Here is a 14,820-nt window from a genome sequence, read left to right on the forward strand (position 1 = left end):
AAGATTAAGTCGGATCGGGGACCGCATCGGCTCATTGGCCCCAAGGCCAAACGATCGAATTAGCCTACACGCTCACCGATATTGCCCACCCGTAGGTGGGGATTTCGGGTGAAGATCCGCTCGCTTGTGGATCTCACCATGCGAGCGAATCTTACCGCGTATGGGGACCTTTATGGAGGGGGAGTGGCTTCAGGTGGCCTGCGGGAGGGGGGCCCCTAGCTGGGGGGTGGATTCTTATCTTAGGGTTTTCTGGTGGGCACTATCTCCCCCAGTATGACACTGAGGAAATGTTATTAGCACCCCAGCCTCTATTTTTTGCACTTTGTGCCCTGTGTTGGGGTGCACATAACACTGTGGTAAGGACAATATTTTATTATTAAAGCTACAACCCATTATAAAATAAAGGGAGCCCAGTCCAATGCTGATACACATACAAATAACGTTAACACAATGGCGGAACTACAAGGGGGGGGTGCAATGCATACTGCCCAACTGTGCCGATTTTCACAGGACAGTCCCGATTTTAACAGCTCAGGGTTTTGGCAGAGCCCAGAATAAAACAAGACCCCAAAAACCCCCAGAAATGTGTTCAAATTTGAAATAACCTGCCTAATTTTGCAAAATGGGAGTGGTCACACCAGTGGGCGTGGTTAGAAAAATTCACCAAGCTGCATTTCTTTTTGTTCCGCTTTGCATTTTTCAAATGTTGGAAGTATTACAATTGCGCCTGGGCCTGCCGCCGGCCCTGAGGGCCAGATTTTGGGTAGAATTCCTTGTTAAAGAGAAGGGGCACATCAGAAAAGCCCCACGTGACTAATGGAAGGGGCGCAATGGGTTGGGAAGCCCCACGTGACTAATGGAAGGGGTGCAATGGGTTGGGAAGCCCCACGTGACTAATGGAAGGGGTGCAATGGGTTGGGAAGCCCCACGTGACTAATGGAAGGGGTGCAATGGGTTGGGAAGCCCCACGTGACTAATGGAAGGGGTGAAATGGGTTGGGAAGCCCCACGTGACTAATGGAAGGGGTGCAATGGGTAGGGAAGCCCCACGTGACTAATGGAAGGGGTGCAATGGGTTGGGAAGCCCCACGTGACTAATGGAAGGGGTGCAATGGGTAGGGAACCCCACGTGACTAATGGAAGGGGTGCAATGGGTTGGGAAGCCCCACGGGACTAATGGAAGGGGTGCAATGGGTTGGGAAGCCCCACGTGACTAATGGAAGGGGTGCTATGGGTAGGGAAGCCCCACGTGACTAATGGAAGGGGTGCAATGGGTTGGGAAGCCCCACGTGACTAATGGAAGGGGTGCAATGGGTTGGGAAGCCCCACGTAACTAATGGAAGGGGTGCAATGGGTTGGGAAGCCCCACGTGACTAATGGAAGGGGTGTAATGGGTTGGGAAGCCCCACGTGACTAATGGAAGGGGTGCAATGGGTTGGGAAGCCCCACGTGACTAATGGAAGGGGTGCAATGGGTTGGGAAGCCCCACGTGACTAATGGAAGGGGCGCAATGGGTAGGGAAGCTCCACGGGACTAATGGAAGGGGCGCAATGGGTAGGGAAGCTCCACGGGACTAATGGAAGGGGCGCAATGGGTTGGGAAGCCCCACGTGACTAATGGAAGGGGCGCAATGGGTTGGGAAGCCCCACGGGACTAATGGAAGGGGCGCAATGGGTTGGGAAGCCCCACGTGACTAATGGAAGGGGTGCAATGGGTTGGGAAGCCCCACGTGACTAATGGAAGGGGTGCAATGGGTTGGGAAGCCCCACGTGACTAATGGAAGGGGTGCTATGGGTAGGGAAGCCCCACGTGACTAATGGAAGGGGTGCAATGGGTTGGGAAGCCCCACGTGACTAATGGAAGGGGTGCAATGGGTTGGGAAGCCCCACGTGACTAATGGAAGGGGTGCAATGGGTTGGGAAGCCCCACGTAACTAATGGAAGGGGTGCAATGGGTTGGGAAGCCCCACGTGACTAATGGAAGGGGTGCAATGGGTTGGGAAGCCCCACGTGACTAATGGAAGGGGTGCAATGGGTTGGGAAGCCCCACGTGACTAATGGAAGGGGTGCAATGGGTTGGGAAGCCCCACGTGACTAATGGAAGGGGCGCAATGGGTTGGGAAGCTCCACGGGACTAATGGAAGGGGCGCAATGGGTTGGGAAGCCCCACGTGACTAATGGAAGGGGCGCAATGGGTTGGGAAGCCCCACGGGACTAATGGAAGGGGCGCAATGGGTTGGGAAGCCCCACGTGACTAATGGAAGGGGTGCAATGGGTTGGGAAGCCCCACGTGACTAATGGAAGGGGTGCAATGTGTTGGGAAGCCCCACGTGACTAATGGAAGGGGTGCAATGGGTTGGGAAGCCCCACGTGACTAATGGAAGGGGCGCAATGGGTTGGGAAGCCCCACGTGACTAATGGAAGGGGTGCAATGTGTTGGGAAGCCCGACGTGACTAATGGAAGGGGTGCAATGGGTAGGGAAGCCCCACGTGACTAATGGAAGGGGTGCAATGTGTTGGGAAGCCCCACGTGACTAATGGAAGGGGTGCAATGGGTTGGGAAGCCCCACGTGACTAATGGAAGGGGCGCAATGGGTTGGGAAGCCCCACGTGACTAATGGAAGGGGTGCAATGTGTTGGGAAGCCCCACGTGACTAATGGAAGGGGTGCAATGGGTAGGGAAGCCCCACGTGACTAATGGAAGGGGTGCAATGGGTAGGGAAGCCCCACGTGACTAATGGAAGGGGTGCAATGGGTTGGGAAGCCCCACGTGACTAATGGAAGGGGTGCAATGGGTAGGGAAGCCCCACGTGACTAATGGAAGGGGTGCAATGGGTTGGGAAGCTCCACTCCGGCCCTGTCTGTGTGCCATTGAGCTCTGCATCCCCGGCCGGGCTACACAGCCAAGCGCTGAAGGGATGAATTATTTAGTGGCCACGGCCTGCCGACTCGCTCACTTGCTACTTTAATCAGAGGAAAAGGTTATTGTTGGGAAAAAAAAAATAAAAAATAAAGTTAAGTGGAACGGGGGATTAAAGATATTCAGTATTCTCCAGCCGCCCTCGACTCAATGCTTTATCTGCATATATGAATAGAAAACAAGGTCACTGCATTCTGCAGCGCGGCTTTATTAATGGCTCAGTAATGTTAACAAGTTCTGCAACCGAACGGCCAGGGATGTCCTATGTGTGGCCTGGGTATAGCTGGGTATAGCTGGGTATAGCTGGGTATAACTGGGTATAGCTGGGTATAGCTGGGTATAACTGGGTATAGCTGGGTATAACTGGGTATAACTGGGTATAGCTGGGTATAGCTGGGTATAACTGGGTATAGCTGGGTATAGCTGGGTATAACTGGGTATAGCTGAGTATAACTGGGTATAGCTGGGTATAACTGGGTATAACTGGGTATAGGTGGGTATAACTGGGTATAGCTGGGTACAGCTGGGTATAACTGGGTATAGCTGGGTATAGCTGGGTATAGCTGGGTATAGCTGGGTATAACTGGGTATAGCTGGGTATAACTGGGTATAGGTGGGTATAACTGGGTATAGCTGGGTATAACTGGGTATAGCTGGGTATAACTGGGTATAGCTGGGTATAACTGGGTATAGCTGGGTACAGCTGGGTATAGCTGGGTATAGCTGGGTATAACTGGGTATAGCTGGGTATAACTGGGTATAGCTGGGTATAACTGGGTATAGCTGGGTATAACTGGGTATAGCTGGGTATAACTGGGTATAGGTGGGTATAGCTGGGTACAGCTGGGTACAGCTGGGTATAGCTGGGTATAACTGGGTATACTGGGATAGCTGGGTATAGATGAGTATAACTGGGTATAGCTGGGTATAACTGGTATAGTGGTATAACTGGGTATAAGCTGGGTATAACTGGGTAACTGGTAAGCTGGGTATAACTGGGTATACTGGGTATAGCTGGTATAACTGGGATATAACTGGGTATAGCTGGGTATAACTGGGTATAGCTGGGTATAAGCTGGGATATAACTGGGTATAGCTGGGTAATAGACTGAGTATAGCTGGGTATAACTGGGTATAGCTGGGGTATAGCTGGGTATAAGGTGGGTATAGCTGGGTACAGCTGGGTACAGCTGGGTATAGCTGGGTATAACTGGGTATAGCTGGGTATAACTGGGTATAGCTGTGTATAGCTGGGTATAACTGGGTATAGCTGGGTATAGCTGGGTATAACTGGGTATAACTGGGTATAAACTGGGTATAGCTGGGTATAACTGGGTATAGCTGGGTATAACTGGGTATAGCTGGGTATAGCTGGGTATAGGGTATAGCTGGGTATATAACTGGGTATAGCTGGGTATAATGGGTATAGCTGGGTATAGCTGGGTATAGCTGGGTATAACTGGGTATAGCTGGGTATAGCTGGGTATAGCTGGGTATAGCTGGGTATAACTGGGTATAGCTGGGTATAACTGGGTATAACTGGGTATAGCTGGGTATAACTGAGTATAACTGGGTATAGCTGGGTATAACTGAGTATAACTGGGTATAACTGGGTATAGCTGGGTATAACTGAGTATAACTGGGTATAACTGGGTATAGCTGGGTATAGCTGGGTATAACTGAGTATAACTGGGTATAACTGGGTATAGCTGTGTATAGCTGGGTATAATTGAGTATAGATGGGTATAATTGAGTATAGATGGGTATAGCTGTGTATAGATGGGTATAATTAAGTATAGCTGGGTATAGCTGGGTATAATTGAGTATAGCTGGGTATAATTGAGTATAGCTGTGTATAGCTGTGTATAGCTGGGTATAACTGGGTATAGCTGGGTATAGCGGGGTATAACTGGGTATAGCTGGGTATAATTGAGCGCCAAATGATCAAATTAAAACGGAGGGTATATGAGCCGTTGGACTGAGAACAACAAGCCAATGTGGGCCCAATCTGACCCAATTGAGATCTGCCCAATTTTAGCCGGGATGTCAGTCAGGTAGGCCCCGTTGGGGGTGCCCAAACACAGGCAGCCGAATCAGTCTGATGGACCCAAACTGACAGCTAAATCTGCCGCCTTAATATAGCAATATGGTACCATCAGACTGCCAGTGGCCATGTGTACACAATAGAAAATGCTGAGAAGAGCGAGGGGTCAGTCAGAAGAGAATGCACCGACCCGGGGTCCCTTCATCCAGAATGGGCTGCCGCCATCTTGTCTCAGGCTCCTATGTATCCTGAACTTGCACAAGGGGTATCTGGGAGCCTGGGGCAATTAGAGTCATTTGCAGGGATTTTATGTTTCCAGCATGTAGGTGGCCAAGTCGGGCAAAGCTCTATCTCTATGTGTATGTCCCAGGCCAACTGAACTTACACTGCAAGGTAATTGGATTTGATCAATAAAACTGCAATAAACATTTTCTCCAGTGGCGCCCCCTAAAGGCTGGTTGGCCGATGGCCAGGCCCATACACCCAGCAGTAAGCTGACTGCCAGCTCGGTGTGTATAAATGGCAGTAGCGCGGGCAGGCACGGTTTTCCCCAGGCGCCCCCTTCTTGTCACATATGGAGGCAGAGCGGCCGGTAATTACTCAGGAACTGATTCCCTTCCGTCGAATCAAATTGTGTTTAAGTGACTCCATCGGAATATCAGCCCCCCACGCCTGATTAACTTCAATTAGACCCTATTAGGCTGCCGGTGACAGAGCGAGGCAGGAAGGAGAGGAACAGTCATGACTGTGGCAAATGGAGCAGGGAGACAGATGAGTCCGCAGGGACGGCGAGGGGGGTGGGCGAGGGGGGCTCATTATCCACCTGAAGAGATTATTGATTTTAATGGAACGTTACGTGTAGACAAATGAATTCCTGCAGCCCGTGCCCCCTAGTGATTGAAATGGGCGCCCTGGCAATGTGCCAACCTCTCCACCTGGCGCCTCGGTACCGGCCATAGTAAAGGGTGCTGCAGCCATTAAAGGAGCATCAAACATCTAATATATCTGCATCTGTTTATCTAATATTGCCACAATGAGCTGAGGACCCCAAGTTAGAGACCAGAGCAGGTCTGGCCCCCACAATCCTATGGGAACTGACTTTTCTGGCCCCATTATACCTGCTACCTGCCCACATACATTATACCTGCTACCTGACCAGCCCACATCCAATGTAGCCCCCTACCTACAAGTTATATGCGGGGCCCATACAGGGGCAACATAAGGGAGCAGAGGACCCCATATAGAGTCTTGGCCAAGTCTGGCCCCCCACAATCCTATTGGAACTAGGGATGTACCGAATTCAGGATTCAATCCAGGATTCGGCCAAGATTCGGCCTTTTTCAGCAGGATTTGGATTCAGCGGAATCGAACCCGAATCTTTAAAATCAAATGACTTTTTTTGTGATGTAAACACTGGAGTTGAAATTTTTTCACCGTGCACGCATGTAACCCTTCCGTAGCCTACTTTGTGTATGCAACTTAGGGTTCGGATTCGCCCGAATTTCTCACTAAGGATTCAGGGTTCGGCCAAATCAAAAAAAAAAGTGGATTCAGTGCATCCCTAATTGGAAGAGACTTTTCTGGCCCTAAAAAACCTGATACCTGACCAGCCCACATACAATTTGGCCCCCTACCTACAAATTATATAAGGGGGCCCATAAACATCAGAGGGCAAGATGGAGACAATAGGGCAAGATGGAGACAGTAGGGCAAGATGGAGACAGCAGGAAAAGATGGAGACAGTAGGACAAGATGGAGACAGTAGGGCAAGATGGAGAAAGCAGGTAAAGATGGAGACAGTAGGGCAAGATGGAGACAGTAGGACAAGATGGAGACAGTAGGGCAAGATGGAGACAGTAGGACAAGATGGGGACAGTAGGGCAAGGTGGAGACAGTAGGGCAAGATGGAGACAGTAGGGCAAGATGGAGACAGTAGGACAAGATGGAGACAGTAGGGCAAGATGGAGAAAGCAGGAAAAGATGGAGACAGTAGGGCAAGATGGAGACAGTAGGGCAAGGTGGAGACAGTAGGGCAAGGTGGAGACAGTAGGGCAAGATGGAGACAGTAGGACAAGATGGAGACAGTAGGGCAAGATGGAGACAGTAGGAAAAGATGGTGACAGTAGGGCAAGATGGAGACAGTAGGACAAGATGGAGACAGTAGGGCAAAATGAAGACAGTAGGGCAAGATGGAGACAGTAGGGCAAGATGGAGACAGTAGGACAAGATGGTGACAGTAGGGCAAGATGGAGACAGTAGGGCAAGATGGAGACAGTAGGACAAGATGGAGACAGTAGGGCAAGATGGAGACAGTAGGGCAAGAGGGAGACAGTAGGGCAAGATGGAGACAGTAGGACAAGATGGAGACAGTAGGGCAAAATGAAGACAGTAGGGCAAGATGGAGACAGTAGGGCAAGTTGAAGGCAGTAGGACAAGATGGAGACAGTAGGGCAAGATGGAGACAGTAGGACAAGATGGAGACAGTAGGGCAAGATGGAGACAGTAGGAAAAGATGGTGACAGTAGGGCAAGATGGAGACAGTAGGACAAGATGGAGACAGTAGGGCAAAATGAAGACAGTAGGGCAAGATGGAGACAGTAGGACAAGATGGTGACAGTAGGGCAAGATGGAGACAGTAGGGCAAGATGGAGAAAGCAGGTAAAGATGGAGACAGTAGGGCAAGATGGAGACAGTAGGACAAGATGGAGACAGTAGGGCAAGATGGAGACAGTAGGACAAGATGGGGACAGTAGGGCAAGGTGGAGACAGTAGGGCAAGATGGAGACAGTAGGGCAAGATGGAGACAGTAGGACAAGATGGAGACAGTAGGGCAAGATGGAGAAAGCAGGAAAAGATGGAGACAGTAGGGCAAGATGGAGACAGTAGGGCAAGGTGGAGACAGTAGGGCAAGATGGAGACAGTAGGACAAGATGGAGACAGTAGGGCAAGATGGAGACAGTAGGAAAAGATGGTGACAGTAGGGCAAGATGGAGACAGTAGGACAAGATGGAGACAGTAGGGCAAAATGAAGACAGTAGGGCAAGATGGAGACAGTAGGGCAAGATGGAGACAGTAGGACAAGATGGTGACAGTAGGGCAAGATGGAGACAGTAGGGCAAGATGGAGACAGTAGGACAAGATGGAGACAGTAGGGCAAGATGGAGACAGTAGGGCAAGAGGGAGACAGTAGGGCAAGATGGAGACAGTAGGACAAGATGGAGACAGTAGGGCAAAATGAAGACAGTAGGGCAAGATGGAGACAGTAGGGCAAGTTGAAGGCAGTAGGACAAGATGGAGACAGTAGGGCAAGATGGAGACAGTAGGACAAGATGGAGACAGTAGGGCAAGATGGAGACAGTAGGAAAAGATGGTGACAGTAGGGCAAGATGGAGACAGTAGGACAAGATGGAGACAGTAGGGCAAAATGAAGACAGTAGGGCAAGATGGAGACAGTAGGACAAGATGGTGACAGTAGGGCAAGATGGAGACAGTAGGGCAAGATGGAGACAGTAGGACAAGATGGAGACAGTAGGGCAAGATGGAGACAGTAGGGCAAGAGGGAGACAGTAGGGCAAGATGGAAACAGCAGGAAAAGATGGAGACAGTAAAGGAAAACTGAGATGGTAGGGAAAGTTCGAGACACAAACCCTTTCCTATCAGAACAAAACCACATACAGGATACCCCAAGGGTACCAGAAGCCTTCTGCTTTCCTAATAAACAGATAATATGCCAATGCTGGGTCGGCCAGTCTCTATAATGTATAACATGGCTCCCTGGCATCCCTATTCATGCTGAATTTCTTTTTTTTACCTGGAATTTATCCCAGTTTATCATCCGTATCCACTCGAGCTCAATGGAACTCAGCTTCCAGACATATCCTGAGCACCACTACACCTTGGTGGCATTCATCAATATTAACGTATTGCGGCTACACAAGCTGAATTGTTACTCCCAGCTCCCTCTGCTAGGCAGTTGCAGCAGTGAGTTGTAGTTCTGCAGCAGCAGCAATTGATTTTGAATTGGGGGGGGGGGGGCGGTTATTCATGGGTCACACTGGGAGGTAGTGCTCTATGACGAGGCTTCCTGGGACAAGGGGATGACTCTTTGATATGCCCACCTAAGGTTGAGCGTTATTGGGCTAATCCAATCTTTTGCCAACTAGGGAGCAGTTGGAGTGAGAACCACATCAACAATCTAATGTGGTCCCCAATCCGACTAACAAATCAAACCTGTCCGATGGCCAGATATCAGTTGGGTAGGGCCAGCGGCAGCCCCCATACACAGACATATTGGTCTAAAGGACTCGAATGAGCAGCTTCAATCTGCCCGTGTAAGCCCGCCTTAGGTATTGTTATAGTGGAACTCCCAGCAGCCTGTATCAGTTGCAGCCCAACACTTTTCTCTGCATAACTCTATTAAAGGGTAACTCCCTGCCCTTCCCGCTCATGTCTTCATTCCCCCCCCCCCCCACCTTAATCTTCCCTCTCGGTGCAGTTTTATCCCAGTCATATTCTGCGTCTGTCTCTAGTTACTCGTGGGATCAATACTTACAGGACACATATCGACCAGTAAGAAAGATGTTAACAATAACCAGCTGGCACGCGGTGAAAGACTAGAGCTGCGGCTCGCTGGGACCGGCCAATGGGAGGAAGCCTGGCTGAGGAACTCAACACTGATTTGTCTTTCCTCCAATGGCCGGTGACACCGATCACCTTGAAGGAATAAAAAGGGGGGGGGGGGGTAGGTATGTAATATTACCGCAAAGCTATACGTAATGAGGCTATTAATGGCTGCCGGTGATTTCTTATTCATTGTCTATATCCGGATGGGATATTAACATTGAGAGCTTCATATTTCTATGGAGGTCAGTAAATTGCTGGGGAGCAGAATGTGGCCATAGCTAGGGGTGTCTGGCCTTCACTCATTCAGTTATACCATGTGACACATGGATACGTGGGTGGGGCCTGTAATAAGTAGCCAATTAGGGATGGCTAAGGTTTTGAAACCCATTCCAACTGGGTATTCAGCTACTTCTAAATGTGCAGGTTGCAGTGTAAACAATGTGACTCCCTAACATAATATTAAAATCAAGCCCTCCCCCCCCCCACAGCCCTGGGTAAGTAAAGCTGATGTCAGTAGTCCTTTGGCTCATATCTCAATGCTGTGTCCCCGGGGCATTCTCAGGTGTTAGCAGCCTCAGCTTTGCGCTGTGCCTCGGCCCCCCATTGATCCCGCAGCCAATAATAACCCGGCTCTAATTTAGCTGCGTGGGGATATTTTGTTTGGTATTTACTATGAATTTTTCTGGTTTGTGGGTGGAGAGAGTTACAATGAAAGCCGTTAAACAGCTCCTCTTCAGAAGGGAAAGGGCTGGTCCAAATTGCACTTGAATCCATAAAGCAAACATTTTAGGTAGATAAGAACAGTGAAATACTGCAGGTATAATAGGGCAAAACTGAGGCAAGAAAGAAGGAGACAGTAGGGCAAAATGTCAGCTGTAGGAAAAGATGGAAACAGTAGGGCAAGATGGAGACAGTAGGGCAAGATGGAGACAGTAGGGCAAGATGGAGACAGTAGGGCAAGATGGAGACAGTAGGGCAAGATGGAGACAGTAGGGCAAGATGGAGACAGTAGGGCAATATGGAGACAGTAGGAAAAGATGGAGACAGTAGGGCAAGATGGAGACAGTAGGGCAAGATGGAGACAGTAGGGCAATATGGAGACAGTAGGGCAAGATGGAGACAGTAGGGCAAGATGGAGACAGTAGGGCAAAATGGAGACAGTAGGGCAAGATGGAGACAGTAGGGCAAGATGGAGACAGTAGGGCAAGATGGAGACAGTAGGGCAAGATGGAGACAGTAGGGCAAGATGGAGACAGTAGGGCAAGATGGAGACAGTAGGACAAGATGGAGACAGTAGGACAAGATGGAGACAGTAGGACAAGATGGAGACAGTAGGACAAGATGGAGACAGTAGGACAAGATGGAGACAGTAGGACAAGATGGAGACAGTAGGACAAGATGGAGACAGTAGGGCAATAGGAAACAGTAGGACAAGATGGAGACAGTAGGAAAAGATGGAGACAGTAGGGCAAGATGGAGACAGTAGGGCAAGATGGAGACAGTAGGGCAATATGGAGACAGTAGGGCAATATGGAGACAGTAGGACAAGATGGAGACAGTAGGACAAGATGGAGACAGTAGGGCAAGATGGAGACAGTAGGGCAAGATGGAGACAGTAGGACAAGATGGAGACAGTAGGACAAGATGGAGACAGTAGGGCAATAGGAAACAGTAGGACAAGATGGAGACAGTAGGAAAAGATGGAGACAGTAGGGCAAGATGGAGACAGTAGGGCAAGATGGAGACAGTAGGGCAATATGGAGATAGTAGGGCAATATGGAGACAGTAGGGCAAGATGGAGACAGTAGGGCAAGATGGAGACAGTAGAAGAAGATTGAGATGGTAGCAATATGGAGCCAGTGGGACAAGAAGGAGACGATAATACAAAATCAAATGAGTAGGGGGAGATAGAGATAGCAGTGCAAGATGGCTTAAATTACAGTTTATATCATTGTTATCCAACTTGTAGTCCTTCAGCTGTAGTTGAATTCCCAAGTCGGACCCGGGCTAGGAAGCCAGCAGCTGCAAGTGGGAGGTTACCCCAGCAGCGTTATTTCCCCTTTAAATGCCAGTGTAAGGGGCAGTATAAACCCTACTACATGTCAGTGTGAGACTGAGGCACCAGGCCCCTAAAGGAAACCTTGGGCCGCCCCACACTGCTTGCAGTTAATATATTGCAAGATGCTTTATCTCTCTATCTCAGGGATACAGATTTGTCCCCCATAATGTTATATATTTGGCGCAGCTGCTTAGGAGATATAATCACTGCCTTTATTTTTATCCTTCCACCGTGGCCTGTGCCGGGGCAAAGGGCCGGAGTGTCTCTGCAGTAATTCCCAGTAGGGCCGGGCTATGCAGAGCTTTCTGATCGGCGGCAGATGGGATCCTAAGTGCATATGTTCTGCCGGGACATCTTCCTCTGCAGTTTTCTTCCTTACCTGGTCATTTCCTTAAACCACTAAAAATGGTGGCACGGCACTACTGAAACATCCCCAGTACTTAGCGGCCGCTCACTAATAATAGCCCAGCCCTACCGCAATGCAAGTACTGCCCCAGTTCTGCCCTGGCTTTGAGTCGGCTTTAATATTTAGGGGGAAAAGCAATGCAGTTTCTATGGACAGATCCCTGTGTCCAAACCGCTGCTGTGCAGGCAGCCAAAGGGTTAATTTTATATGCACTCAGTCTCAGTAGCAAAGGTTCTCTGCATTCTGTACTCCCTCCCCCTTGTATTCCTCCTGGGTACCCCTGGAACTATAGGGTGACTGTTACCCCAATGTTTCTATATATCTGTAACCTTGTTATGGGCTAAGGGGGCCCAGCCTGAAGGCCAGTTAGGGGGGGATTTGGGGTGAGTGCTTATTTGTGCCCTGGGTACCCCTGGAACTATAGCGGGGTGACTGTTACCCCAATGTTTCTATATATCTGTAACCTTGTTATGGGCTAAGGGGGCCCAGCCTGAAGGCCAGTTAGGGGGGGATTTGGGGTGAGTGCTTATTTGTGCCCTGGGTACCCCTGGAACTATAGCGGGGTGACTGTTACCCCAATGTTTCTATATATCTGTAACCTTGTTATGGGCTAAGGGGGCCCAGCCTGAAGGCCAGTTAGGGGGGGATTTGGGGTGAGTGCTTATTTGTGCCCTGGGTACCCCTGGAACTATAGCAGGGTGACTGTTACCCCAATGTTTCTATATATCTGTAACCTTGTTATGGGCTAAGGGGGCCCAGCCTGAAGGCCAGTTAGGGGGGATTTGGGGTGAGTGCTTATTTGTGCCCTGGGTACCCCTGGAACTATAGCAGGGTGACTGTTACCCCAATGTTTCTATATATCTGTAACCTTGTTATGGGCTAAGGGGGCCCAGCCTGAAGGCCAGTTAGGGGGGGATTTGGGGTGAGTGCTTATTTGTGCCCTGGGTACCCCTGGAACTATAGCAGGGTGACTGTTACCCCAATGTTTCTATATATATGTAACCTTGTTATGGGCTAAGGGGGCCCAGCCTGAAGGCCAGTTAGGGGGAGATTTGGGGTGAGTGCTTATTTGTGCCCTGGGTACCCCTGGAACTATAGCGGGGTGACTGTTACCCCAATGTTTCTATATATCTGTAACCTTGTTATGGGCTAAGGGGGCCCAGCCTGAAGGCCAGTTAGGGGGGATTTGGGGTGAGTGCTTATTTGTGCCCTGGGTACCCCTGGAACTATAGCAGGGTGACTGTTACCCCAATGTTTCTATATATCTGTAACCTTGTTATGGGCTAAGGGGGCCCAGCCTGAAGGCCAGTTAGGGGGGATTTGGGGTGAGTGCTTATTTGTGCCCTGGGTACCCCTGGAACTATAGCAGGGTGACTGTTACCCCAATGTTTCTATATATCTGTAACCTTGTTATGAGCTAAGGGGGCCCAGCCTGAAGGCCAGTTAGGGGGACACACAGATTATCACAGATTCCCTTACCTGGCTACCACTTCGAAGTTGGAGATGGCATAAAAATACTTGTACAAGTTTTCCCGTTGCACGTAAGTTCCCCCAAGAGCTGGGCGTAGAAGCCGGAGCCGTAGGTCAGTGAGGGTGAAGAAGTCCTTTAGCCCCTTAGCACTTTCCATGCGTAAGTACAAGTTCTCCATCTTTCTGAGATCTGGTCCGGCAAAGATGGCAAACCGATCTCGAACCTCAAAGCGAACATCCTTCTCCTTCTTGGAGCCCGCCCAGCGGGAGTATTCTTCAGTGCACAGCACACGGTTGGCACTAGAAGCTGCCAGGTCCCTGACTTTCCTCGGTGGCATGCCAAAGGCTTCCATACAGTCATCTGCGTAATACTGATATGGGTGCCAAGTCCTCCCATAGTCTAGTGACTTCTCCAACATCATGGCCGTAGGGCGTCCGTATTCAAAAGTCACAACAATGTCATCGGTTAGCTCAAGGCTCTTGTTCCATGACAATGTGATGTTAGCCACTAGCGGCTCAGGATATCTCTTCCATGTGACACTTTGCCAGTAAGTTGCCAGACCTTCTTTTTCCTTATCAAACATCAGGCTTGGAGGGTGAGCCAGGTCTGGATTGGAAGCATCACATTCATCGCTACAGAGGTATGGGTTTTCCTGAAGGGAAGATGACAAAATAACTTGATTACTTTCTATAATCTGCATCAAACAGGTTCTTACCCTGGGTCTCCAGCTTTAGTAGGCTCCAACCTAGAAGCCCTCTACAACTCACAGCTGAAGGAGGTCCCTTTAGACTGTGGAGCCCTACGTTACTAAGTAACCTCTCTTGTTTAACCACACCCTTCCATAAATGTTCTACTTTATTTTCTACTATTACCTAGTAACATTACCAATACCTAGTCCTTGACCTTGGCCAAAGAATATAATCACTTTTTGTGCCAAGTTATAGCCCGGACAGTTGCACGATATCTGTGATGGACACCGTACATTCTTCTTTATATTAACCAGCCACATTGTTCTACCTTGAGAAATGACTCTGCCCATGGAAAAATATCTATCGGCCTCTTCATTTGTTTAGGACCATTAAGGCAGGGCTGACTTGCCATGACATTGACCCATTTTCATGGTCACCAAAGAGATATCTCCTTTGTTCTACAATTAAATGATCATGTCCCACTCGCTAACACCACTACAGCATGTATATATTTATATGTATGGGTAGTAGATAAATGGCACTATGTCCATAATTTAATTTAAGAGGGATCTCTCAATCACCTTTGGATTAATTCTACAAGGAACAAAAT

At 49.4% G+C, this 14,820-nt stretch overlaps 1 protein-coding gene across 2 annotated transcripts in view; it reads right to left on the bottom strand.

The window, feature by feature from the left end:
- ntng2 (netrin G2) overlaps nt 1-14,820 on the bottom strand; it is an 87,933-nt gene that overhangs the window by 24,167 nt on the left and 48,946 nt on the right. For both annotated transcript variants that reach the window (XM_004916668.4, XM_002936176.5), the window contains exon 3: nt 13,530-14,173. In XM_004916668.4, coding sequence (XP_004916725.1) covers nt 13,530-14,173 — 644 coding nt within the window. The remainder of the gene's footprint in view (nt 1-13,529; nt 14,174-14,820) is intronic.

Source organism: Xenopus tropicalis, chromosome 8 (genome assembly GCF_000004195.4).
Source record: "Xenopus tropicalis strain Nigerian chromosome 8, UCB_Xtro_10.0, whole genome shotgun sequence".
Lineage (NCBI taxonomy): Eukaryota > Metazoa > Chordata > Amphibia > Anura > Pipidae > Xenopus > Xenopus tropicalis.